The sequence below is a fragment of the Pieris rapae genome, chromosome 3, assembly GCF_905147795.1.
Source record: "Pieris rapae chromosome 3, ilPieRapa1.1, whole genome shotgun sequence".
NCBI classification, from domain to species: domain Eukaryota; kingdom Metazoa; phylum Arthropoda; class Insecta; order Lepidoptera; family Pieridae; genus Pieris; species Pieris rapae.
The window spans coordinates 6481990-6507214 of record NC_059511.1 but is presented as its reverse complement, the minus strand read 5'-3'; the positions used below and the strand labels follow the sequence as shown (position 1 = coordinate 6507214).

At 35.3% G+C, this 25225-nt stretch overlaps 1 protein-coding gene across 8 annotated transcripts; it reads right to left on the bottom strand.

The window, feature by feature from the left end:
• Positions 1 to 151: 151 nt before the first annotated feature.
• Positions 152 to 24309, bottom strand: LOC110993338 (RIMS-binding protein 2). 8 transcript variants are annotated; one of them, XM_045634612.1, is made up of 21 exons: positions 24036 to 24309; positions 15135 to 15335; positions 14575 to 14770; positions 13580 to 14500; positions 13013 to 13133; positions 12747 to 12924; positions 11806 to 11938; positions 11122 to 11312; positions 10651 to 10869; positions 10073 to 10270; positions 9283 to 9477; positions 8855 to 9118; positions 7818 to 7877; positions 6937 to 7026; positions 6070 to 6288; positions 5765 to 5998; positions 5337 to 5567; positions 5028 to 5190; positions 4392 to 4547; positions 3512 to 3585; positions 152 to 1929 (listed from the first exon to the last, which is right to left on the bottom strand). In XM_045634612.1, exons 2-21 carry the CDS (start codon positions 15330 to 15332, stop codon positions 1543 to 1545), a joined length of 4428 nt encoding a protein of 1475 aa, XP_045490568.1. In that variant the 5' UTR covers positions 15333 to 15335; positions 24036 to 24309; the 3' UTR covers positions 152 to 1542. The 8 variants fall into 8 exon arrangements, with proteins under 8 accessions (XP_045490568.1, XP_045490569.1, XP_045490570.1 ...); XM_045634613.1 differs by having other exon boundaries at positions 10651 to 10854; XM_045634614.1 differs by having other exon boundaries at positions 13580 to 14485.
• Between the last annotated feature and the right edge of the window lie 916 nt (positions 24310 to 25225).

Sequence of the window (25225 nt, the reverse complement as noted above, 5' to 3'; positions counted from 1 at the left end):
ATACATGTCATATTTGAAATGTATTTAATGGACGGTGAATATTGTATCAACAGAGATTGTGAAATAATTTTATAAAGTTTTCTACATACATATTTTAAATCAATGTATTTATATGACAATAAATCATACATAAGAATAATAATTTGCTTGATTGAACTTCAGAATTTAAAGTTTAAATTCTTTTTAAAAATTAGAATATATGTTATACCAACAAGGGTATAAAAAATGTATAAATTATTAATATAACTCATGCAAGCAGTCTTTAGGCTTGAAACGGGAATAGCCTTTATTACTAATCGATATTACTGTATATTTAATTTAAAAAGAGAAACACGAAGGTATACATATGAACCTTCAATAATTTATTTAATACATATACAATTAGATACTAGTTTTATCGAAATGAGGTTGCATATATTTGTTACTGAACAAAACATAGACATAACATATTTCATCGATAAAGAACAGGTGTTCAATGATAAGATTTCTAAAATACACCATAGACTTCGTACTAGAATCTTCGTACTTTTGTACAAGTTTCTGGCCAACGCTGAAATCCTATCAAAAAATTATAATCTGCACAACAAGAAACCATAGAACAATGTTTCTGTTTTTGAATTTATTACATGACAATGATTCTGTATCTTACATGAATGACAAAGATGGTATCACGTCTACTATCACAGAATATTTTGAGAAAAGTGAACTTTAATGTGTTTTACTTATATAATCTTAAACATATGTTATTCTATTGAATATTGCAATTGGGCACCTGAATTTGCGGCCTCCGAGTCTCAGCTGATATATCTTTACAACATTATGATAAACATTTGAAACATAATGACAACATCATCAGGAATGGCTCAACTCTGCAGATTACTTCGACTGCTGTGGACTGCATGAGGATAACATTCAACAATATATATATTTTTCAGAACAAAGATATAGATTTGAAACATCTAATTCTATATTAATAAGGAGATAACCTAGCGATAGACAAAAAAATGTGGACACGTAGCTACTAAGCTACGAACATTAAGAAACAAATGACGTTTTTTATTCAAGAACGCCAAAGTATAAAATAGATTTTAACTAAATATTTAAAAATACATATTTCATCTAGGTATAGTGACACTGCGTGCATTGAAGTTCGTAGACCAATGCGTTTTGCAGTAGTAAGAACACTATAACTAGTTAAATATGAATTAAACAATCACTTACGATCTAATCTAACAGATGGGCAGACGTTGAAGATTTAGAAAACATTATAATACGACTAATTGAGGGGTTACTCCAACCGTGCGTATCAGGACTGCACTAACATTTTGAATATTCATTTTAACTAAACTGTGCGTTTATTGAATTTATTTACATTATTACAATACGTTAACGGTTATAAACGGGTTACATGTAAAAAAAACTCTGATCGAGTTCAATTCTGTTGCCGGGCAAACAGCAGTATCTTCCGCTTTGAAGGTCGCGTTTGAAGACAACCGCGACGTCATAAAGGATTGAAGGGCCCTAAAGACCGAACCGCCGACATTATTTGCCGCCGAGGCCGAATTTCATGAAGATGAGTTCTTTTCCCTTGCTGAGTATGTCTCCGCCTGGGGCGGTCATTTCAGTGAATTTTTGCATAAGGTTGGGTTGTGAGGTGGGTGGCTGCTGTTGTTGCTGTTGCTGTTGTTGCTGTTGTTGTTGCTGTTGCTGTTGTTGCTGCTGCTGAAGAGGTTGAGCTGTAGGCGCCGGGACGACGGTGGGCCCGCCGCGGCGCGCTGGGGACGTGCTGACGGCAGTGGTAGTTCCCACGGGGGGCATAGCCAGCGTGGCGGCTGAGCCCGGCGACTGAACCGGCGGCGAGCTCACGTTACCAGCGCTCGTGCGAGCGGTCGTGCTCGCCGGCACGCTCCCCACGCCTTTCCCCCTCGCCTACCACACACACACACGCCTAAGCTTCTTTCTTACATTTCGCAACTTCACCATGGAGTAAGAAAAACTATCTAACGGTAACCGAAAGTCATAAAAGTCCTATATCCTTACAAACGAAAAATAATTTTAGTCTCTTGTCCGCCTCACTCCATGATGAATAATACTGAAGGTATAGCATAACGCCCAAAAAAAGAGTCTTTATCAGTGAGAATTATTTTGCATTTTTTTAAAGTCCTGTCTAATCTAGAATTAAGGTAACGGCAAATATTTATTTCATTGGTAAAGCCGTCGTCTTAGCCGTATGAGTCAAGTGAAAGCACAAAGCGTGCTTATAATTGAGTGATAAGACATGGCGTTAAACTAACCTTTTGTTATTTCGAGCACACAAATGAAAAACCTACTATGAAAAAGTAGCCTCGACATATTTAGACCTAATGATCTATAATTCTAAACTATTGAATAGTGATGTTCAAAGTCTGTGAATACGTAACGTCATATAATATATTCATGTGCGATATCCAAAAAGACATATTATTATTCAGTTGGGGAAAAAGATACAAATCTTATTGGCTTTAAAATTATCATGCAATGCTACTGTCTCATGCTTTGTCATACAAAAGCAAAGGATACGTGTCCTCTATTTGTTTTATATAACTCTATATTAGACTCTATATTAGACTAGTTAACCGGTACTAAAATTTCGCTTTAAGTTTTCGGATTAATATCTACATTTGTGCTTAGTTATCTACACAAATAAAGAACTTTTACAATCCGTAAACTTTAGCATTGAGTAAAAAAAAATTATAAGTACATAAAAGTAATTTACTAAAATCACACACATGCTTTGAAATCACATACAGCGTAGAAAGATTCTAGATTGTGTAACATGAACAATCTAAATAAATCATCGAAAGAATACTACATACATATCCGTTTAAATTATTATAAACATAGCATCGCTGTAGAATGATAACTTCGTATGTCCAGAGAACCAAACATTACAGGAAACGAAAAGTTTCATTTCGTCAATGTTTGTTAAAATATTATTATGTGCTCTTGTCCATAGTTTTGGATCGTAAAAAGGACTTATTTATTAATAATATAAATACATCCTTACATTGGATTATACCAGTAAATGACAGAAGAAGGATAATAAATAAATAGTTACATTCTACAGTGACGATAGGTTACTTAGTCATTAATATGAGTTCTCACATGTATATAGCATTCAAGTGGGACCACATTCACAAGCCTGCGATTGTTTTGATATTGTGAATATGAAAAGTAAGATGTGAGTGAAGTAAAATCTTGTGTCAATAACTGTTCTAGTATCGTATGATATGCTTCAGTATATGACATGATAACTAATGTGTAGCTTAAATGAGTCGTTTGGATCGTACAAAATGCTAAAGGTAACGTCACCCCGTTCTACTGGGCGTAAATGAAACAAGTTAAGACAGAAAATGAAAACAAAAATAAAAGTGAAAATAAATCTAAATATATGAAAGTGGTTAAAAATAAGGAGGCTAGCGCTTGCATATCGAAAGTATTGTTGTGGGTCAAACTTTATAAACGGCATTACCTGAGAACTCGCCTGTTCTGGATTACTGGCGCTTGTGTTGTGGTCTAACTGAGAAGGGGGAAGAGGGCAGGCATCTAGCAAACAGACAATACACACAACATATATAGTGACCACAGACAACCACTTACATCTTGGATCACACATCACGCACATCGTGGACTCTGTGCTCTATGTTGCGTGTATTAACCGGCCTACCCTGCGTGCCATGACAAATCTTAATAAAATAAGGAGCCGTGACAAAACAAAACAGAAGACAGACGATAGGAAACACAGTAAATAAAACGAAGACGCCCTCAGCGCTGAGATTTGTCATAATAAGTTCGTGTGATCTGTTATCAGTCCCCTCGTGTTTAAGGTTGACGATGTTGTGAATGTGTAATCCAAGATAGTGTTATTCAGCAAAGTGTACACCAAGAGTCTTTGTGCTCCGTAGATTGCAACCGGACTCGCGTTTAAAATCAATTAGATTTAGATGTGGGAAGGGGAACGGGGAATGTTTCTCTACAGGCCAAGAACGGATGAGTCGAAAGGATTAAAAATTTCACAGGGTAACCGTCCAATCGTATTCGAAAGGGTAAGGAAATCTACAACTCGCCTAGCGAGTCCTTTTGCAATCGCTAGATAGTGTACGGGAAAGATGATAGAGGTAATCAGAGTGAAGTAGCTAGGCGGATTTCAGTAATCACATAGCAAGTCCAAGGTGCAAACATGAAACACTCAAAGCTCTTAGTGATCAGAATTTACCCTGATCGTCAGCCGGACTTACCTAAATCATAATACAATTTAATGTCTCTAATAAAGAGAATAATTACTATAACAGCGAATATTGAGAAGCCGTTCGGCTCTACTTACAGTACAGTGGAAACGTAATTATCTATACCTGTTTTTCGAAGATGATTTCTTTGTGCTGGGGCAACATTATCTCTAGGAGGCGGTGGTGGACCCCGAGCTCCTGGCCCTGGAGGGACTCCCCTCCCTCGACCTGGGCCTCCGCCTGGCGCGCTTGTGCTTGGCCCCATTCGACCCCCAGGTGGCCCTATAATTACGTATTCTTTATTAGAACAGTAATTAACAATTTCTATAGCATTTATTGGTTCAATAAATGAGAAATTTTAAGGAGATTATTTTTTGAAAAAAGTTGGTTTCTTCGAGAGAAATTTATCTTGTTTTTTATATAACTTCTGCACTTCTTGCACCCATCATTTTTATTTTTTTATTTTTATTTATTTCTTTTCTTACTAGGGTTGCCTGGAAGAGATCGCTTGTTAGCGATAAGGCCGCCCGTTGCATCCCTTGTAATTTATATATATTGTGTTGTTTGTTGTATTGTGTTGGTGTATTTCTTTAGCAACGAAGTGTAAATAAATAAAAAATAAAAAAAATAAAAAATAGAAATAAAATGAATCGCTTGAAACTTTGCATCGTTAATTGGTCTAACCCAGGTGCGGCGAGGGTTTTATGGTAAAATGCTATGGACACTTTGGGGAAGATAGAATTTCCAAAACATTTGACAAACCTTGACCACTTGGTCCCGCAGGTGCATACTGATCGTTGGCATCTGTTAGGAAATTACTTGGTACAAGACCTCGAACACCCTCAATTTCAGCCATATAAAAACCGTCATCGTCCATATCGCCGTATACATGTATTATCTGACCGGTTTGAAAGCTGAGCTCAGCCTGAAATTGCAATGGTAAACAATTAAGAAACTTATTACAATAGTTACTTAGTACAAGTGTCAGATAGAGGCTCTTTTACAATGGGTAAATTGTATATTTGCTTAACAAAAGCGACAGTTATATTTCTAAAATATAAACTGACTTACATCGGCATCAACATTAGGGCTAAGTTCTTGCGGGTCGTAGTCATACAACGCTATCATTCGACGTACGGGCTGGTTGGCGTACGCGTCTGTCCAGCGATCTCGAGGTTTTGCGGAGACCTGCCCAGTTGCCTCCTGTTCAGAGACTTCAACAACCATATTGTGGGGCACATAGCCACGCCGACCTCGACATTCACCCCAATAGAAGCCATCGGCATCTTTGTCACCCCACACCTGGAATTTGAAAAGAGCACCAATTAGCAATCATCATTAATACATATACAGAGTACACAACTGTAATACTGTAAAATACTAAAAAAATAGATTGCTCGAATTATTATTGCAGTGTGGTCAAGCCGATATATTCCAACCACAAAATATATTTTCTTAGCTATTCGTTTTTAATTGACTTAGAAATTAGACTCAAATACCTTAATTGTATCTCCTTCGCTAAACGGCAATTCTTCATCGCAGCTCTCAGGGTTGGGACTCATAGTTACTGGGTCATAGTCAAATAGTGCAATGAAATAACGACCTCTCTTTGACTGAGCGTGACCTTGTGGAGGGGGCCGACCTCCAGCCGGAGGAGGTCCTCGTGGTCCTGGAGGAGGGCCACCTCTCGGACCGTATTGCGGCATTTGACCTTGTTGGGCCTGTTGCTGTATCTGAAATAAATAATTTTAATTAATATTGTATACATTTTATAACATTAAATTTAAACTATATTTTCCATTACCTGGTGAGGGTTAGGAGGTCGTCCCCGTTCATGATGATTTCTTGGAGGTGGATTTTGATACTGCTGTTGTTGTCCGGGATATTGCTGTTGATTAGGTTGATTACTTGGGAACTGGGCGCCCTGTTGAAAGGGGGGTTGCTGCGTGCCATGGAAGGCTGGTGTATTCGGGTACGGCTGACCCGAAGGCTGCTGCGACGCTTGTGCAGGTTGGGACGGCTGCTGCTGACGTCCGTACGGACCAATACATTAATAAGGTTAGATTTTCCATAATAAAGCCATCAGCAATTCATTAAGCGGTTAGCCATAATTTATACCTGCCATTATTATGCATAACAAAGCAATTAATATTACCTTCTCCTTTACATTTCATTCCGTTGAAACTAGACAACTCCCATGCACAACAAAAGCTTGCGTGCAGCTTTTCAAGAAATCAAATCTTCAATTGTGGAGTTTCCCAAATTCAGCTTACAGCGTTTAAAGAAACTTTAACAACTTTCTTGTCTTAAAAAGCAGAGTTTTGATCTCAATTTCAAAAACCAATACACAGGAAGAGCAGAGACATTAATAATAAGAATCTAAGCCAAGACAGCATGCAGGAACAGTCATACAATAACACGCTGCGCATGCTTAAATGTTCTTGTGTTGTTTCGAGTGCTTTTGTTATTCTTCCTAACTTGGGCTTGCGGTTGTGAGAAGTGTCTTCAAAAATTGGGTCGTGTTGGACGTGATCGTGTTGTGTCAGACAGTGAAGACGTACACAGACAACGAAAATTGGAAGTTCGTGAATATTTCTCGACACACTTAGAAGAGCAAAGTGACAGTGTTAGCACATGAAGAGCACATCGATGACAAGGAGATATCGCAGACCTGATGACACCGCCGCGAAGGGTCGTCCTCCTCGCTTATCTGCTCCGTGGCTCCCTCTTTAGTGATTTCGATGGCTGGTATCCCCGAATGCTGATACCATGGTCAATTAGAATTTAGGAACATTTGAAAAATTAAATATTATGAATGAGACTCGAATTTGGAATGCACATTGACAAATTGCCGAAGCATGGAGTTGAAATGAAAGTGAAAGACAAGAAGACATTGAGAGATGCTGCAAAGGGGAAGTGAAGCTGGCTTATCAAGCTTGTTTTACAGTAAAAGTTCGCTGCATGGAAGCGTACCCTTTGAGTTGAAGATTGTATAACCTATGTTAATTGATGTGTGGTTTAATGATGATCGATGTATTGCGTGTTAGCTTAATTGCAGGTTTAATGACTTGTGAGTTGAATGTTATTAGTTACCAATAAACTATCAGAGGTTCTAGATTATTTCAAGCTATCGTAAGTTGAAATCTATGTAGGCTAAACAATGACAAGCTGTTTATAATAAATTGTTAGCGTATTTTGTTTTTTTTTGTAACCTAACTATTAAGCTATGGATATTCTGCTATTAGTGAATGTAAATACTTTCATACTTAATTTATATGTTATTCTAGACGTTAGCTATAATGTTATTCTTTGCTACAGTTAAATTGTTTTTCTACGATTTATAAAAAGCATACTCAAATTTTGTTTATGTATTGTTCGATGACTACGATATTATATAATGATACTATTAAAACGGGCACAATGTGAAAATCAACAAAAAACCAACTAATAACTAAAAACACTCCAAAATATAACGCTAAATCAAATAAGGTGTATAAAGATTAAAAATTAAAATGTAAAAGATAAATAAAAAAACGTGTAAAAATTCCTTACCGAAGGGGTTATTTTGTCGAATATACTCTTTAGAAGGCCTGTGCCGAATCCGCTCGTGGGCTACGAAAAGGTGTAACAGTTATGTGAGAGAAGGAGGCAAAGTTCATTTTAAGTGATGACATATATATAGGTATGAGCTTGATGTCTGTGTCACAAAGTACAAGCTCTTTATATGTTCTAAGTATTGGGGTACTGTAGGTGTCGTGCGTAGTATCGGCCAATAGCACTAGAGACTACTCATCTAGTTGCAAGCATTATGCAATTCAATTTTGAACGCTTCGAGCCGAGTGCATAGCTATACACAATGACGCGCGTGGTAACACCAGACGTCTAGGCAATTAACGGGTTCCGGAAACATCACACACAGACAGTGGCATAGAATGACATTTGCCTATGTAACACAATGTTGGATAAATATCATCTTAACGCAATATCAATGTGTCACGCCCCGAAAAAGTTACTTGTCTGGAGCGTCTGGTCTTTTAGACCGGCTCAGAGGCACTTGACGTTCAAGAGATATCAGCGACAGAATCACAGAAGATTAGTATAAAGAGTGCAATTTGCAACACTGATAACATGGTACTAGCAATTTGAATAATACGTTCCTAAGTAAGGATTTTATTTCTAATTACAGTTATTTTGAACATGCTTTTTAATCAAGTTGCTAGTCCAGTCTTAAGAGCAAATTATGACAATTTTACAATGATAGCTATCTGAAGAGATATTCGTCAATGAGATTAACAGTAAAGAAGCCCAAATAAGTACATAGAACATTACAAAACATTAATAATTGTACGAAATAATAATAACACACAAAGTATAGACAACACTGATCTGCAAACTAAACAAATACGAGCTGTGCCAAAAATGTTTGAAGAAATATTTAAATTACTTTTAAATGAAATTGATCAGATTCGGATAAATTGTTGAAAATAAATTGAATATTCATAAGATTTAGATAAAACTCGAAAATATATTGGTTAATAAAATTAAACTCAATAATACACACTTCATTTAAAAATGCAATAAATTGTCACCTGAGCCTGCTGCTGTTGAGGATCATGACGATTTGCTGTCGGAAATATTTCTTTATCGGAAAGATTTTCATCGTGTTCTATAACTTGTTGTTGCTGTTGATAAGCTTGCGGACGCTGCGCTCTATAACCCGGTGGAACTGGCTGGTTAAGAACCTGACCTGGAGGGCCCCTCTGTACCCTAGATACGACACCTCGCAACACAGCTGGTGGAATCGGAGTTGGAGCACTGTCGCTCGATTGGCTGTCGCGCGACTTAGTTCTTACCTGCAAGGAATAAGATACAATTTATATTTAATAAAAAAATTAACTCTATTTTTTTAAATTATAATGTGCGTATAGTAAGTACTCGTGTGTTTGTAAAAGTATGAAGCGTACAATAAATGCTAAATAGCGCTAGAACAGCCACACTAAGCTAAACAGAAACTTACGGTGACGCATTTAGGATTGAGGCCGAGGAGTTTGCCGATATCGATGAGAGCGTGATCACCAGTCGGAGAGTCTACGTCGGTCACCTTCTTCCCGTCTGCATAAACAGCATATCCAGTTACAGGCCCTGAAGCGGGTGGTCGAAGCACTGGCTGCCACGTCACAAGCAGTGTACCATCTTGCGGCCCAGCTTCCACCTGCGACACCGCACCAATCACCACCAACAATCCAGCAAAACAATAAGGCCAATTGGTTTATGACATTCGTCAGAGTTACTAATAAGCCACATCGAGGGAGGATCGACATCACACAGGGTACGCTAAGCTAATAACGAAGTGAGCGACGTCAATATAAATTTCCTGGCGCTGGATTTATGGTTGCGATTGACGCGACTTCTTCGAGATACCCATTGTGCCTCGTGCTTGAGGTTGTGACTCGGGACGGGGTGTGTATGTTATGTGAAAGAGTATAGGTAGGGTTTATTCACACACGTCGTGAACTTTAGGATGCTAATTTTGAGTGCGTCCGCTATTCTGTCAAACATTTCACTGGAAGTAATTCCTTCTATTTACATTTTAGATTCCTACGTATTTTAATTCAACAAGGGTCACACATATGCTTAAACTTATTGGTACCTATAATCATTACGTCATATAAGCTAAGAACTTTCTAATAAACAGGTAGAATCTTATTGTAAGTTGTGATCGGGAAGTTCAGTGTGGAATGTGAGAAAACTCCGACAAAAGCATGCTCGAACCACATCATGCGTTTTGTCAATTGAAATAAAATTACCATGATTTCATTTGGAGGATCTGGAAGTCCTTTTGGAAGAGTCCTGAAGTCTGTGTAGGCTCCTGGAGCTTCTTCGATAGGTATTCCAGATGGAGGACCGGCTCTTAAATGTTTGGCTCTTACTGTCACTCGATACTGCGTACTTGGTGATAAACCAGTTATAGTGTGACGATAAACACCAGGTTTTACAGTCCGAACCTACAAGTTCAAATTTTTACAAGAATATCTTTCAAATATACTAGCTTAGAATATTACCACTTTGTATAATTATCTAAATAGGTAACTGTTCTGACACCGACTGTAAAAAAATATAATAAAATAAACATATAATATACGCAAACGTATTATAGAATCTTGACACTTCGTGTAAGAAATAAAAATTACGGCCATCTTATGTACAAACTATTTTATTAATATAACTGAACGGCTTTATTAAATTTTCTTACATTATAAATAGAGTAGTTTTTACATAATATATCACTAAATTACGTGAGATACATACAATTTAAAATTAATTCAGAAAACAAGCATACATACTAATCTGTTAATTTACTAAATTTAAATACTGTTTCACTTACTTCGACGTTGTTTACACAGACGACGTGTTGATGGTTAGAATTTGCTGGCAACCAGGATATAACTGCTTGCGAACACGTTACCCCACTAGCCCTTACGCAGGTTGGTCCCATATTTGCAGTATCTCGACCAATTACCATAGTACAAGCGGCATCACGAGATGTACGGCGTGTCGCCGTGACAGATCGAACACTGATCCGATGCGGCTTAAAATGCAAAAACTATTATCTATTTTGGTAATGCAATAATGCCAGAAAATTTAGTTTTATGGGATTCAATCAAAATAATTCAGTAGGTTATTTTTTTATTATTTTTATGACATGTTTTGTTTTGGTTCCGTAATCCCAGTAAAAGTCGATATTAATACTCAATTACTGTTACGACGAATTAATATTGTTTCAATATGGTATGTAAGTAAGTTACTACTATAAAGTTGAATAATAACTAAATAGTAGTTATGAGAAAAAACTCACTCGATTAGAATCTACGCCCTCTACCAAAGCACGGGTTCGTTCAGTGGCCTTCACAGTCGTCTTCAATACCCCATCCACATAGACATGGTAGCTCTCGATATTTGCCTGTTGTACTCCCTCGGGTGCCGTCCAGCCAATCAGCACAGATTTGTTCAACTGCCGCTCCAATGTGAGCTGACGCGGAGCCGGAACTAGCGACGAGAAAAACAGCTTGGCTGTTCAGGTCCGAGGGTAATCGCGTGAAGTAGCCAGGCAGAAGTGCGAGTTATGAAGCGTGCAGTCCAGTACAATGGGATAGAGGGAAATGGAAAGGGAACAATGTGACCTCTGCGTAAGCTTTTAACGTAGTAAATGTTTATTTTTACAATCAGTAATGAAAACATTATCAAAACTTTTTATAAATACTACTTCTAAGAGACTTATGTCATAGTGAATATATTTTAAGGGTATTTCATTCAGATATACTTTTTTATTCACTTTATTAACTTAGGTTATTTCGATATCATGGGCTGATTGGGTATTATGGTTTAAATCTAAGATGAGCATTGTGATAATCTATTATATAAGTGTCAACTAAATTTAGATATAACTGAATTTCGGCTGACTATGGCTATCTTCTAAAAAGCTATTGTAATAAAAAAAACTATCTAAAAGTTGTATTTTTACAAGGCTGAAATTCCTTACCATTATCATCATCTTCAGATCCATCTGTTACATCAGCAACTTCACTCAGACGAGCTACATCACGGCTTAGTGACATATCACTTATTGCTGTTGTAGCTGTTTCATCAGCATCACGTAGTGTAGCTACAACAGCCTGAAATAAAATGAATAAATGGCCTTATTCTAATAAGTGTTTATTTGTAACCTATGCTTATTTCAATATAAGAACTACGATCGTGGTAAAAAATATCGTAAGACCTTTAATAACATTTTATAAAAGGCCCGAAAAATGCTTCAAATAATTTCAGTGCATTTTTGTTTTGACAAAGGTTTGTCGACGTATAAGAATGTACTCGTTTTTCTATTCGCCTTTACCTTTCACAGAAACATCCTGGGTTCTATCGCTGGGTTCTATACCTAGTATGTGTATGTTTTCTAATAAACAGTTTAGTACATAGCTACTAACTTTAAATAGATAAATAAAACGGGCGTCATCTCTATCAGAATGCTAATTTCTAAACGAGACCTTATCCTATTTACAAAAAGATACCTTCGTATTTTACAAAAGATTGTAAATAATAGCTAAGCTGGAATATTAATATATTGTGTTAACGGTTAATATGAAGTCAGAAAAAAGCCATTAAATTTAAATGATAATTTGTGGTTATCCAACCGCATGATAAAAAATATAAAGCAAAAGACTCAAGCATTATAAAATATGCTTAATTTGGTTTATATACATACACTTGGTTTACATACACACGTTGACAGACACAACCAATTACCAGCGGCAAAATAGAGGGTACAATTTAGATAACTAGTAAATTGTTAAGCTTCATATAATATAATATGTACCCTTGACGGATATTATTGAGTGAGCACCAAGTGATTAACAGACCATTTCATGTTCATTCAGGATGAATGCCCCCATAGTGTGATCAACGAGTTATTTTAGTATTCACCTGATGGAACTCTAAAAGATCGTCGCCTACCAGCCTTTGAACAAAATTGGCAGGTACTAGACCACGGCGACCATCTAACAATTCGGCATCAAGCATCGTTGCATTTGGATCTGGTGGACCCCAAACCAGAAGATAGTCCCCAGCGCATATTGATAGCTCACCTTCAGCACTTTCAATTCTGAAATTACTTTTTTTGTTTAGAATCATAGAGTTCTTACAGTAGGTAGTATGTATAAGAAGTTATTAAATGATTTTCTTTTACTTACTCCGGTGGATCATAAGAAAACCGAGCTATATAAACGCAACAACGACCTTTGCCTGGAATATCTAGCATGTCAACTTGGGCCTCGTTTGGTCCCCCTCCGTTCATATAATGTGTGTTTCGCACTGAAATTAAAGTATGTATAAGTATGGATTTGTTGAATAGAATTAGTCAAGTCTTAAGTTATAAATTTATATCTAAAATTATTCTCTACCTAAAAGGCTGTACGAAACAAAGAATAAAATATTTTTCTAATAACATAACTACAGAAAGTTTTAGAATCACAAATATGTATTTCATAGAGTTATTGAGATTGGAACTAGAAACTACACAAGTAAAATAAAGCACAGACGCTTGTTCCGAAACGATAAAGTATCAAGAACATAAAATGTATATATAATAATAATTTATTGCAATAAACTTTGATTTATTTGAATAATGTGTATGTTGATGTGGGGAAAACTGTATTTAGGAGACTGTGACTTCCCAGTTACATTTACTTTGTAGCAATAACAAAAAATAACTTCAATTTTAAAATAATAATATATAATTTTATACTCGTATATCTTACCATCCATATCCAACAAATTATTTTGCAAAAGCCTCATGTTTCTCTGACCACGGTCATGATATAACGAAGATTCTAAACCAGCAAGTCTATCGGGAAATTGGCTATCTAATCCTAAGCTCCAGCTTGGTTGATGAGGAGTCACTGGAGTGACTGCCCTAATCATAGATGGATTATTGGTTCCATATCGACCTAAGCCCAAATCTATCTCATCCATGGGCTTTAGTTTAATATTCATCGGATTTGTACCTAAGCCACTAGTTAAAAGTGGATTTGTATAAGTTCCACTACCCGTTCCATAAACACTTGTGCTTGTAAGGTTCGTATTTAAAGCTCCAATTTGTGTTCCGCCTGTAAGATTACTTAGTGTGTTTCCAAGTGCTCCTGTCAAACTTGATTGTATTCCTGCTAAGGTGCTCGATAGTCCACTTGATAAACTTGTTGGTACATTATTTAAACAACTACTAAGACCACTTCCCGCCATTGTGCCTGTTATTGCAGTTCCAGTCAATGCGTTTCCAAGAGTCATTGATGACACGTTTCCGGTAAGATTATGAAGATTGGATTGTAAGCCCGCTAAGGTACTCGATATCTGGTTGATGTTGTTAACAAGCGGGGTAGTAACAGGGTTTGTGAATGTTACTTGGTGTGTGTTTGAGAGGCCGTAGGGAGCAGAAACTGGGTTTGTGTAGGAGGTAGGATTGTGAGCGCTCATGGAATACGCAGCGGTGTTAGGGTTAGGGGCTGTGAACTGTGAGGCAGCATGAAGGGAAGACAGAGTCGGCATTGTGTTGCTCTGACACAAAGTTATATTATGGCCCGTTGTACTCGTGTACGAGTGTGGTAGTGGTGACGGTGTTGGGGAATGGTACTCTCCTAACCCTTGGTTGGACCCGCTCTGTTGTATACCTAGAATGGAATAATCTATGTAGATTATTATTAAATCACATTCCATACAATAAAGATATTAATACAAATAAATAATAAAGTGTACTAACCATGAGTTGTAGACCTGGTGTGCTCTAATTCGGCGAGAATTCTATTGTCCTGTTCAATTTTGGCCATAATCCGCTCAATTTCTGAGGCAGGTTGAGTGGCCATGGACCATGTGGCAGTGGTACTTGTGCCTCTCGCACGCATTGCTGATGACAATTCCAACTGAAGTTCCTCACATCGGACTGTTTCTAGGGCAGCCTTATTCACAAAACAAAAATAGAATGAAAGTCTACCAATGCAAAGACAACATACAACAATTTATAGTAAATTTGAAAAATTATAATAAAGTTTAATTTGAGATCCTCACGTGTCATTTAGAAAGATCGAGTTAATTTGATACGTAGTTGATACTGTTTTAATGTTAAAGTGATTTTTATTCGGAAATTACACATACTCCAAAGAAAAAAAAACCAGTGGCTATACAACTTTTGTAGGTCTGTCGCAATCGCACATTGACAGGAAGTCCATTAGTGCACAGCTGAGCATCGAACCTACGGATGAGAGTTGGGCTCTAAAGCCACTATACTGACACCGCACATATACCTAGGGATCTTCACGTTACCTTTTTCTCAAGTTCTCTAACTTTCGATTGTAGCTGTTCGACATTGTGCGAGTCGAGCGGCGAGCGCTGAGCATTGCGAAGTTGCGCCAATGCGTCTGCGTGCGCCCTCTCTGCGTCGGCGCGCGCTCGCTCCGCCTCCCTTAGTCGACGTGATATCACATCCGACTCGCCGCCTCCCGATAGTCCGTACGCACTCATAATCTAAAAACAATTCACGTCAATTTTATTTTATGTGAAATCGATTTGAAAATGGGGCATAGACTGAGATCGATTGTAGATCTATTCTTTAGTAAAAGCGTTACTATTACATTGTCACAATCATCATTTGACGACTTGCCATATTTTGGTTTAAAAACAAAAGAATGTTAATTGCACCCTTGTCTACAAAATATAGAATAAATAAAAAAGAAAATAGTTTTTAATTAAATGTGATTAGTGCTGTTTCAGTTAATGGAACAATAAAAGTATATTATATACTCTATGACAAATTTTCTGTCTATAAATAGATATGAGTAGTTGTTTCATCAAGTCCGTCTAAATAAAAATCATAGAGTACACAATATATCGTGGGCCACTTTCCTACTCCACCGTAACAAACCTCGCTTGAATCGTATGAATAATTTATCGATTTCACGTTAAAATCGACTGAACCAGGTACTCGGTGATTGACGTCATAGCCGGCGTGATATGCTCACTCCCCACAAAGGTAAGTGGGTTGATTACACCCGTAAGAACAAACTTCATAAATTGGATTACTACCTCTAGTATTCTTGAGCATAATCAATGATTATACCTTTTTTTCTTTCAGTTAATTTAAGTATTTGTGTAATTTTTTTTTACTGATTCGAATCGGTAAAGAAAATTAAAGGTATTACGGTAGTAGAAAAACAGTAAAGAGCACACTTGTTTTCCTAACCCCTAACAAGAAGTATTAATACTGAACTCTTGAACCAGATAATTTTAACTTATACGTATAAAGCTCAGCTCACACAAGCACTATAGCATCTTTTAAATTAACTTCATCAGACACAATTTAAGTTTCTAAACAAATGACATATTGTTATAAACAATAGTCAAACAAATTATACAAATAAATAAAAATATGTTCATATTTTGTATGCATTTTATTGAGAATATGCATTGCGTATAGTGCATTAAAACGAAAAGAAGTAATGTTGTATAACATGGCAGCATGTTAAGCGTTCGAGAATACGCAAAATGCCTCTTAACATGACCCAAGTGAGTGCAGCCTGATCGAGGTTAATGACCTTTGAACCACCAATACTTGGGCTAGTTTACCACACTTGGGCTACTTAGTAAGTTCGTACCGTACATATATACACTACATATATAGGTGATTAAAAACGTAAACCAAAATATTATATATTAACATACCAAGTCTCTGTTTTTAGCATTCAGTAACAGTAGGTACTAGCTTTGTAAAGACGTCGTAAAATATGTCGTTTTTAATATGTAAGTTGAATTTTGTACTGCATAACCACCATATATATACAATTATATTTGGCATTCATATAAGAAAATTATAAATTGTGTACAGCTAAAATAAATGTTGTTTAATATTGTGATGCTAGCATGCAAACGACTTATACCTAAATAGATCTTAAGTCCATAGAATCACGAAATACAAGCTATAAGTATAAAACAATAAAGAAGTTATCACTAGTGGCCTTGAAGAGCGTCGATCCTGACGCGACTCAGAGTCTAGCGACTTGAAAGGAGTGCCTCCCTCGCCCTTAATATGCCAAGATATGTCAGACTCCTTGGCGACGTCTGGGAAAGTGGGAAAATAGCCAGATATAGTCAATGGCTATAATATCGCTTGCCACAGGCAACAAAATCATAGAGCAATATTACGACTTTTTTAATTTTTTCTCATTTTAACATCTATAACTGTATTTTTAATTCAGAATTTCGGTAAAATATTTTACTATAAAAAACACGTAGATGGATTTATGGAAATTATTTTGTGCACAATATAAGTAATAGATCAAACTGAATAGATCAAACTAGAATAACAACTATAAAGTTTAGTTTAGATTTACCAAATATTTATAAATATAAATAACAAACATTTAACATACTTATTGTATGTCTCTATTCGGTGAAATATTTAGTAAGCTCAAGTATTACAATTTGCTTTCACCACTTGTAAAACGAAATAGAAGGGAAATATAATTTATTTAAGTTATATTATGAAAGAGGTCAATATGGCCGGCAGCATTCGCTCAGCGGATATTAAGGTACTTCAATTATTATAGGCGAGAACGAGGAACATACAACATTTCATAAATTTAATTTTATATTGACAGCTTTGAAAGATGCTTGTATTATGTGCGTGCGTGGCCAAGCAAAAAATTACACTATTTATCGCAATATAATGCGCAAAAATACGATAATTGAGATATAAAAACCTACTGTCCCATATCCATATATAAATTTAAATATACTTTATGTTCACAAGTGTAGAGAAACAAAAATTGTGTGTGTGTCTATTATTGTTAAGCAACTTACTTTAAGAAAGACTTATTTTCTCAAGGAACCTATATTACTGTGGTATTTTTGTTATTTTCGCAGTCTGTAATTAAAAATCATTTCTTAAATTATTTCTCTTTAAACCGAGGGCTATATAGAGACTACAGTTTTGCTGAACTTTTTAATTTCAACAAAAGAACAAAGCAAGTTTTGCAATAAACTGAAAGAACAGATGTCGCTTGAGGACAGTGGGACGTAGGTATTAAAATGCACCATTGTCATTTCCAAACTTTTCCATGTGTCTAGAAATGCTCGATAAATTTCTTTATTTCTTAAGACTAATCTAAGTTTTTATAATGTAATTTATTCCCTAAACTAAGAAATAAGTGCTTTAGGAAGATTATAAATACGTATAATTTAGATTGGTTTAAAGGTTCGATGGCTAACATAGATTTTTTTCGTAGATATATACATATTTCATTATTCAACAGTTGATTTCTAGAAATTCTAATAAGTAGATTTCTATCGCTCTAGAGCGATACAACGAATGTAGCGGTCATCAAATTTTTCGATACCATTTTTATAATACGATTTGTCTTTAGCCACAAAATAGGATTTAGTTTCGGCGATCCCGCAACCTGATACCCCTTCCTCAGCGCAAAGAGTTATGAGGTCTGAGAATAGGAAAATGTCGTTGAGGGCCAAATCTCTATAATAGTGTCATAGGATCCGCCCAATCAATTATTTTTACTGTAGCAGTAAGTAGTGTAGTATAATCCACGGGACCTTGGGGTGCCCAAAGGTAGATCCGTCTCTGAATACGGTGGATGCGGAAGAAATTTGAAACCCAAATCATGGAATTTTGGAATCGTTTTCATTCATTCCTGACACTGTTTTTTTGGTCGATTGTGAGTATATCCAAAGATTAATCAAGGATATATGCAAGACGTTCCTATTATACCTTCAGGGTCTCAGCCATTTTAATCAACTTCAGACTTTTTTGATGATTTCGTCGGTAGCAGCCTCTTTGGGGCGTTCTCTGCCTGCATCGTCCTCAGTGCATAATTTTTTAAACAAACAAAAAAAATCACTTCACCTGCACTCAAATTAATAGTATCACAGTTGTCAAATTTATACACTAGGTAGACTTATGAAGGTTAGGGCTAAATTAAAATCATACTAATTTAATATCAGTCATCTATGTGTCAGCCTTCGAAATTTTCAGCCCACCCGTTATATGTTATTGTTTGCCATAAATAAACTTATTTTTGTGAGAATTCTGCGGTTCTGGGCGGGCTGTTTTTATAAAACATGAAACAAAAGTTTCTCTTCGACAATTTCAACAGTTCTGATAATAGCTAATGCATTCGTTTTTTTCCAACGCCAAACTTTTATTTCAACATATTGAACGAGCATACCTCTTGTTTCAAATCTCAAATCATGAAAATATTTTTATACAAACTAGATGTTTGGATTTCATATAGTTGCCAATTTGTAAAAATGTAATGTAACAAATAATGATTTTAAATAGTTTCTAATAAAATCCCATGGGATACTGTTCAGATTAGAGATAAAAGAAACGAACTGTTATTCTTTGCGAAAGGTAGGTTCTCAGCTGTGGTTGAGCAAGAAAGAAACTGCAGTATTCTATTGTTTTTATAATTTTTTTGCAATATCCTTTATGAATTAGTATCCGAATAAAATCTTGCAATAATTTTAAGGTTATTCTGATCACCACAAAAGTGGAAATATATTTTATTGGCAAAATTGTATTGGGTATTGTATTACATATAACCATTAAGACGAAAATAATCTTAATAAACAAAAAACAACTATTAGTCTCGTAATTATTAGTCCGTGCTACACCATTAATTTGAGTCGTAAATGTAAATTAATAATCCTTTTTTGACGTTCATAAATGTACATAACATTTAATAAATACATACAAAACAGCTTTGACTATATTTTTATCTGAAGATTCCGAATAATGCTTCATTTTATACGTCATAAATTATTGAACGATATCGTACTTAATCTATTGAGGAGAGATCAAATCCTAGATCGGATTACGAGATGTTTGAAGATAGATCAATCATGCCACTTGAAAGGTTAAAAGGGATAAAAGACTATGAGTTTGTACTTTTACTAACATTGGTGAATGAAACTGTTTTAATAACGCGATTAATAAGTATTTATGGTTGTGAATTTCGTAAGCCTAGTTGCTGTTTTTATCTTACAGATTCATATAACATTTTATTATCTTCTACCTACATGTCCCATAGATAATAGACCTTCGTCGTGCCGCTACTGACGTTTAAAGCACTTTGTGGGGCGCACCGCCACTATGTGTGCCAATTGCCCACTGTAGTATTTCCCAACTTTTCTTAATGAAACCAACTAACCAAAAATACCGGCGACACACTTGTACTTTTACAATGTCAGTGTCCATGGGCGGCGAAATTATTTAAAATAAAAAAATTCTTGTTTAAAGTTTAACGAACGTGTAAAAAGTACTCAAGAAGATATCCAAGTAACTCCAACTCATTATATCTTTTTTTTTAATTTGATCGACTACTTCAAATTGATTCTCCACAAATGTCTCAATATTAAATATATCTATATGTATAAAGAAAGTGGAAGGTTTTTTTATAATTTTGTCGTTTAAAGTTTAGCGAACGTACAAAACGAAGGTAATGTAATTTGTTATTAACGTGAATATGAATAGTGAATACTCAAGAAGATATCCAAGTAAATCGAACTCATTATATCGCTATTTTTCACAGAAGACCGAAGAGCTGGCAAGCAACCTCGGGCAAAGAATTAGCCTAGCTATTCAAAGGGGGAACGCTGAATTGAAATCTTCGCAATCTTGCCTAAGGACTCCCTTTAATAATAAGTTTTATTAGTATTTATATTTTAAGGTTAGTTTATGTTAAAGTAGTAACAATATTATGGTCACATTTATTACTTATTTTAAATTCCTTTAAAATTATATATTTATTAAATCATAGTATGTAATAATTTGTAGAATATCAGAATTAGTTCAAGGAGCAAAAAATTACAATGCGTTATGCCAGACTTCTTTATTCAAATCTAACTCTATGACGTATTCAAATAAAATATAAACCTTATTTGATGCATTTAATTTATATGAATATTAGCAAAATAGAATAACATAGGTACCAAACTGAACAACGTAAATTACTATTTTGACTACTCGCTACACAATCTACACATTTTTTCTACGAAATCCCCATTCAAAATACTTCTATCAAAAGCATTTCGGTATTGAAATATATGTATTTAAAAATAAATGTTAACAATAGCAGTAATTCCAGCGAAGCGTGTAACGGCGGTTACTGCAGCATTTTTAAGTAGGACACTAATGGTCCACTATTTACCTATTCAAAAGAAATTGTCAAGTATGCATTCATTTAAAGAGCGCAAAGCTCTGTATTGTTGCTGGTATTTAATTTTAATTCTGAAATTTAGTAACCTTTAACTTCACGTCAATAGCGTTGACGCCAACTTTAAATATGCGAAGGCCTTACTCTATATAACCCGAACTAAAAATCTGGTAAGATTAAAAGTAAATTGTAACAATCAAGAAACTCTTTTTTTTGTAATCCTACAGCTAACATAAATTATAATATATAATTACAAACAAATACACTGAAAATATAGCTATATAGATGGAATACATCATACATTTTACTACAAAAAGATTTACAAAAGGGAACAAACAAACAAAAAGTATACAATACATTTAACTAAGTGTGATTCAATTTATTTAAATTTATTAATTAAACTCACCAATTTTACCCAAGATCTGAATGAAGCATGCAAAATATACTACTTATTTATTTATTAACACTTCGTAACATTACAATATAAAAATTGAACATCGTTAAATGAAAAGGAGAGCAACTGGCGGCCTTATCGCTTTCAAGCGATCTCTTACAGGCAACCACTTTATATTAATAACAATATATTTTATGTTAGATGATGATAAGTGCATTAAATATTTTTAAAGTACCGTATTGTAATTTACTAAAACAGACAGCATGTTTACAAGCATTATGCCTAAGTTAATATAGTAAAAATAATTATGAAGTAAATAAAAAATAAGGTTGCCTATGACAATGTGTTCGCAATGAAGATAATTCTAATGATATTCGTAAATTAAAAAAAAAAGTTTTTTAATTTTTAATTTCCTCTCTCTATTGTAAAATACAATAGTGATTTCCATAAATATAAAAATCATTTGTGTGACAGGAAATAATGACTGTATTGGTCCAAACTTCATTTTCATGTAACCTGGTTATCTAAAAATACATGCATAGTCATGTATTTGGTTCGTGACGTCGCATTCTATTTAACATATACACTGAATTTTTTGCATCTTTTATCAAATTTTCGAAACGTTTATCTTTTAAATTCATATAATGTCTTACTTGATACGTGATCAAAATAGTTATATGTATATACAATATGTTATATATACGAAAATAAACCATACAATAAAACTGAACGCCTGCCAGGGTTTTAACTTTATGTCCCCAAATAACAATTTCTTTACAATTAGGTATTCGGATAAACATGTAATAAAACACACCAATTGAGATTGTGCAACATGGAGGCTAATAAATATACAGTTAAAACAATATTGCCGATAAAGTGGTTCGGAGGCTCAATATTTGTGCCAAATCGTATGTATTCGGTTTTGGGCGCACGGTTGGCTGTTGGCAACGCGTAGCAAACTCCACGCGTTGCGGCCGTTACTTGAATATTTCATGAATTTCATGTTCACCCAGCCGAAAGTACAATGACCGAGTTTATTGGCTAAATCTGTGCTGATTACTATTTGAGAATAGCTTCGGATCTAGAATTGTAGGCTACCCTCATTAATTGCTAATTAATAGATAAATATTTGTATGGCGCTTAAACTTATTTCTTAAACAGAATATATATTTTTTTTAATTTCTATATAAAATATTTATAAAACGAATCCAAATAACAATAATGTCAAAATCTATTTTTCTTAATTGGCCGTTTGTATGTATCTGTAAAACATGTTAACTAAATGCTTGGAGTCTAATATAGTATAATATATACTTAAGTGCCAGTTATCTAGTAAAATTTACAAATATTAATTCACTCACCCGCCAATTTAGTCTGGCTGTAAAAATGTATAATGAAAAAAAAAAGGAATTCATACCATGCCCAATAAGCACACAATTAAAATTTGGCAGAAAACCAATTAAAAGAATGTGATATCTATTGTTAAAAATTTGTATTTCTCGTAGCATCTTTGTAGCGGTGGTGCACAACACTTGACCGAAATTTGTAGAGCAAAAGTGCGATAGACAACTCTGATCTCGTTTTCAGAAATTAGAAATGTTTCTGACAAATAACTAGCGAACTAGTTTATCACACAATTTGATCAATATGACGGCTACAGTTATACAGTTTCTCAAACAATTTGGAGCACAATTTATTATAAACGGGGTTATTTTTTTTGTAAAACGTCAACATTTGGCTTACAAGCATGCGATCATCGGAAGTGTTTAGGCACGAACCCAAGGATATACTAATGTTAGGGTGTTTTAACAAACGGCGCAAAAATAAGATTGTTTGGGACTGACTTAGGGCCTTTAATGCCGCCAAACGACTAAACCAATTGTGATTAATTTCTTTGATTTATATCTTCGCTATGAGAGTATCACCTTTCGACAACGACATTTAGATACATTTTCTTAATTTACTTTACTACTGTAATTATAATCATACCCGAGTTGTGTGCTGTCTGAAACATAAATTCCTCTTTTATGTTCTTAGTAATAATTGAACAAAAGACGGTGTTTTCCATATGCTTCACGGAAAAACACGTGACTATTCAAAATTTATTTTAAATGGAGGCTACACCTGTTCTTACGACTGTTAAATACATTGTCAATTTAGGTCATAAATACAATCACTAATTGTTTCATCATTAAATAAGACTTATCTTTAATACAAGGGCTCCCTTAAAATACATTTACATTAATAAATTACTCATATAGTGACAAGTTCAGATGTTTCTTTAACGGGTATATGTTATTTTCATATTATTAGATTAGGGCGTGGATAAGGCAACTATATATTTTAAGTTATAATCGATTATATTTTTAGTGTTAGAATATACAAATATTTAGAATTTAAGTACATGCAATACACCTTATCACCGGTGTAATAGTTTATAGGTTGGGAAATAGATCGAACGCTATTCAACACCGATAAGATAACGGTACAGACAGGCGCAAGGCTCTAGAAGGAGCCTATACAATCAAAATGCCAACCATACAGTTTTCAGGTACCTGAAAGGCGTATCGATCGCTTGCATATCTGGGTAAACTTTGACGTACTCACGGTAATGTCAGGTTACATGAGACCAAGGGTCACTTCTGGGTCGGAAGACAGTCCCGAACTTGCGTAACATTTACATAACGAAGCACATTTCGTCCCTTAAGAACACACCGAAATCGCGAATGGGTCGTGCCATCCAGCCATTTTGTAATCAGTCGCGGAATCGAACACGAGGCGATCAGATGTTTTGAGACGGTCTTACTTATGAATTCTGGAGATCTACGTACTTGAGCAAAATAAAAAAGTGTTAAATCGGGTGGAGCGGAGCGGCTGCGAGTGGCACATGCCGTTCGATAGGCGGGCGCATGCGTGAGGGGCAGCCTCCGTGACGTCACGAAGTCGCGCCGCCGCCCTGCTGTTCTCGCCTACTCAATGAAGCACTCTACCAGGGTTGCTAACTACATTGTAAAAACAAAACTCCCAATTATAAGTCAATATATGATTCAATTGGGTTCAATTTCAATGATATTTGTGACACAAATATCATTGAAATACGTTTCCCAGAAAGGAAACTATTGATACTTGTGATGGGAAACCTCGCCCTTCCTACGTAAAGACGATTTTTTTGGTGGACGTGTGATGGGATCTATGTGTGTGGGTGTGCGTATGTATGTTAGCGTGTGTGCATGCGGTGTGTTCGGTTGTAGTGTATCTGTATTAGGCATGTATCAAATTCAAACTAAGACATAATATTTTTCACGTCATCGTAGTTAAGAGTAAAGAACCCATCAGTCACATTATTCTTACACTCGTACCGTTGCATTGGGTAAAATAAGAATATCGTTTATTTTGGTAAATAAACCATATTCCTAAATTACCAAGCTGTTGTATAAAAGCTGTACATGGGTGGGATGCATCTACATCGCCGCGTATACTTCTGAGTTTGGCGTAGTCATACGGTAAAGTAAAAGTAGAAACACACTACATACTCTACATAACTTTAATAAGTTCTAGATCTGTAAAGTTTAACTTGGCTGCACCTTCCTATACCACGATACAGTAGTATAGATTGAGCTAGATTTAAAAATCTAGTGAAATTACCTACGTGTATAAATGATGAGGGCTGATATGTAGGTGTTATTTGAGATTTGTAACTCGTGGCAGCATTTACTAGGGTAAGTTCTTTAAATTTTACTCATAGTTTACTTTTTTTTATAAGAAACTGCAATTTGTTAATATGGTGTTCTGTTTGA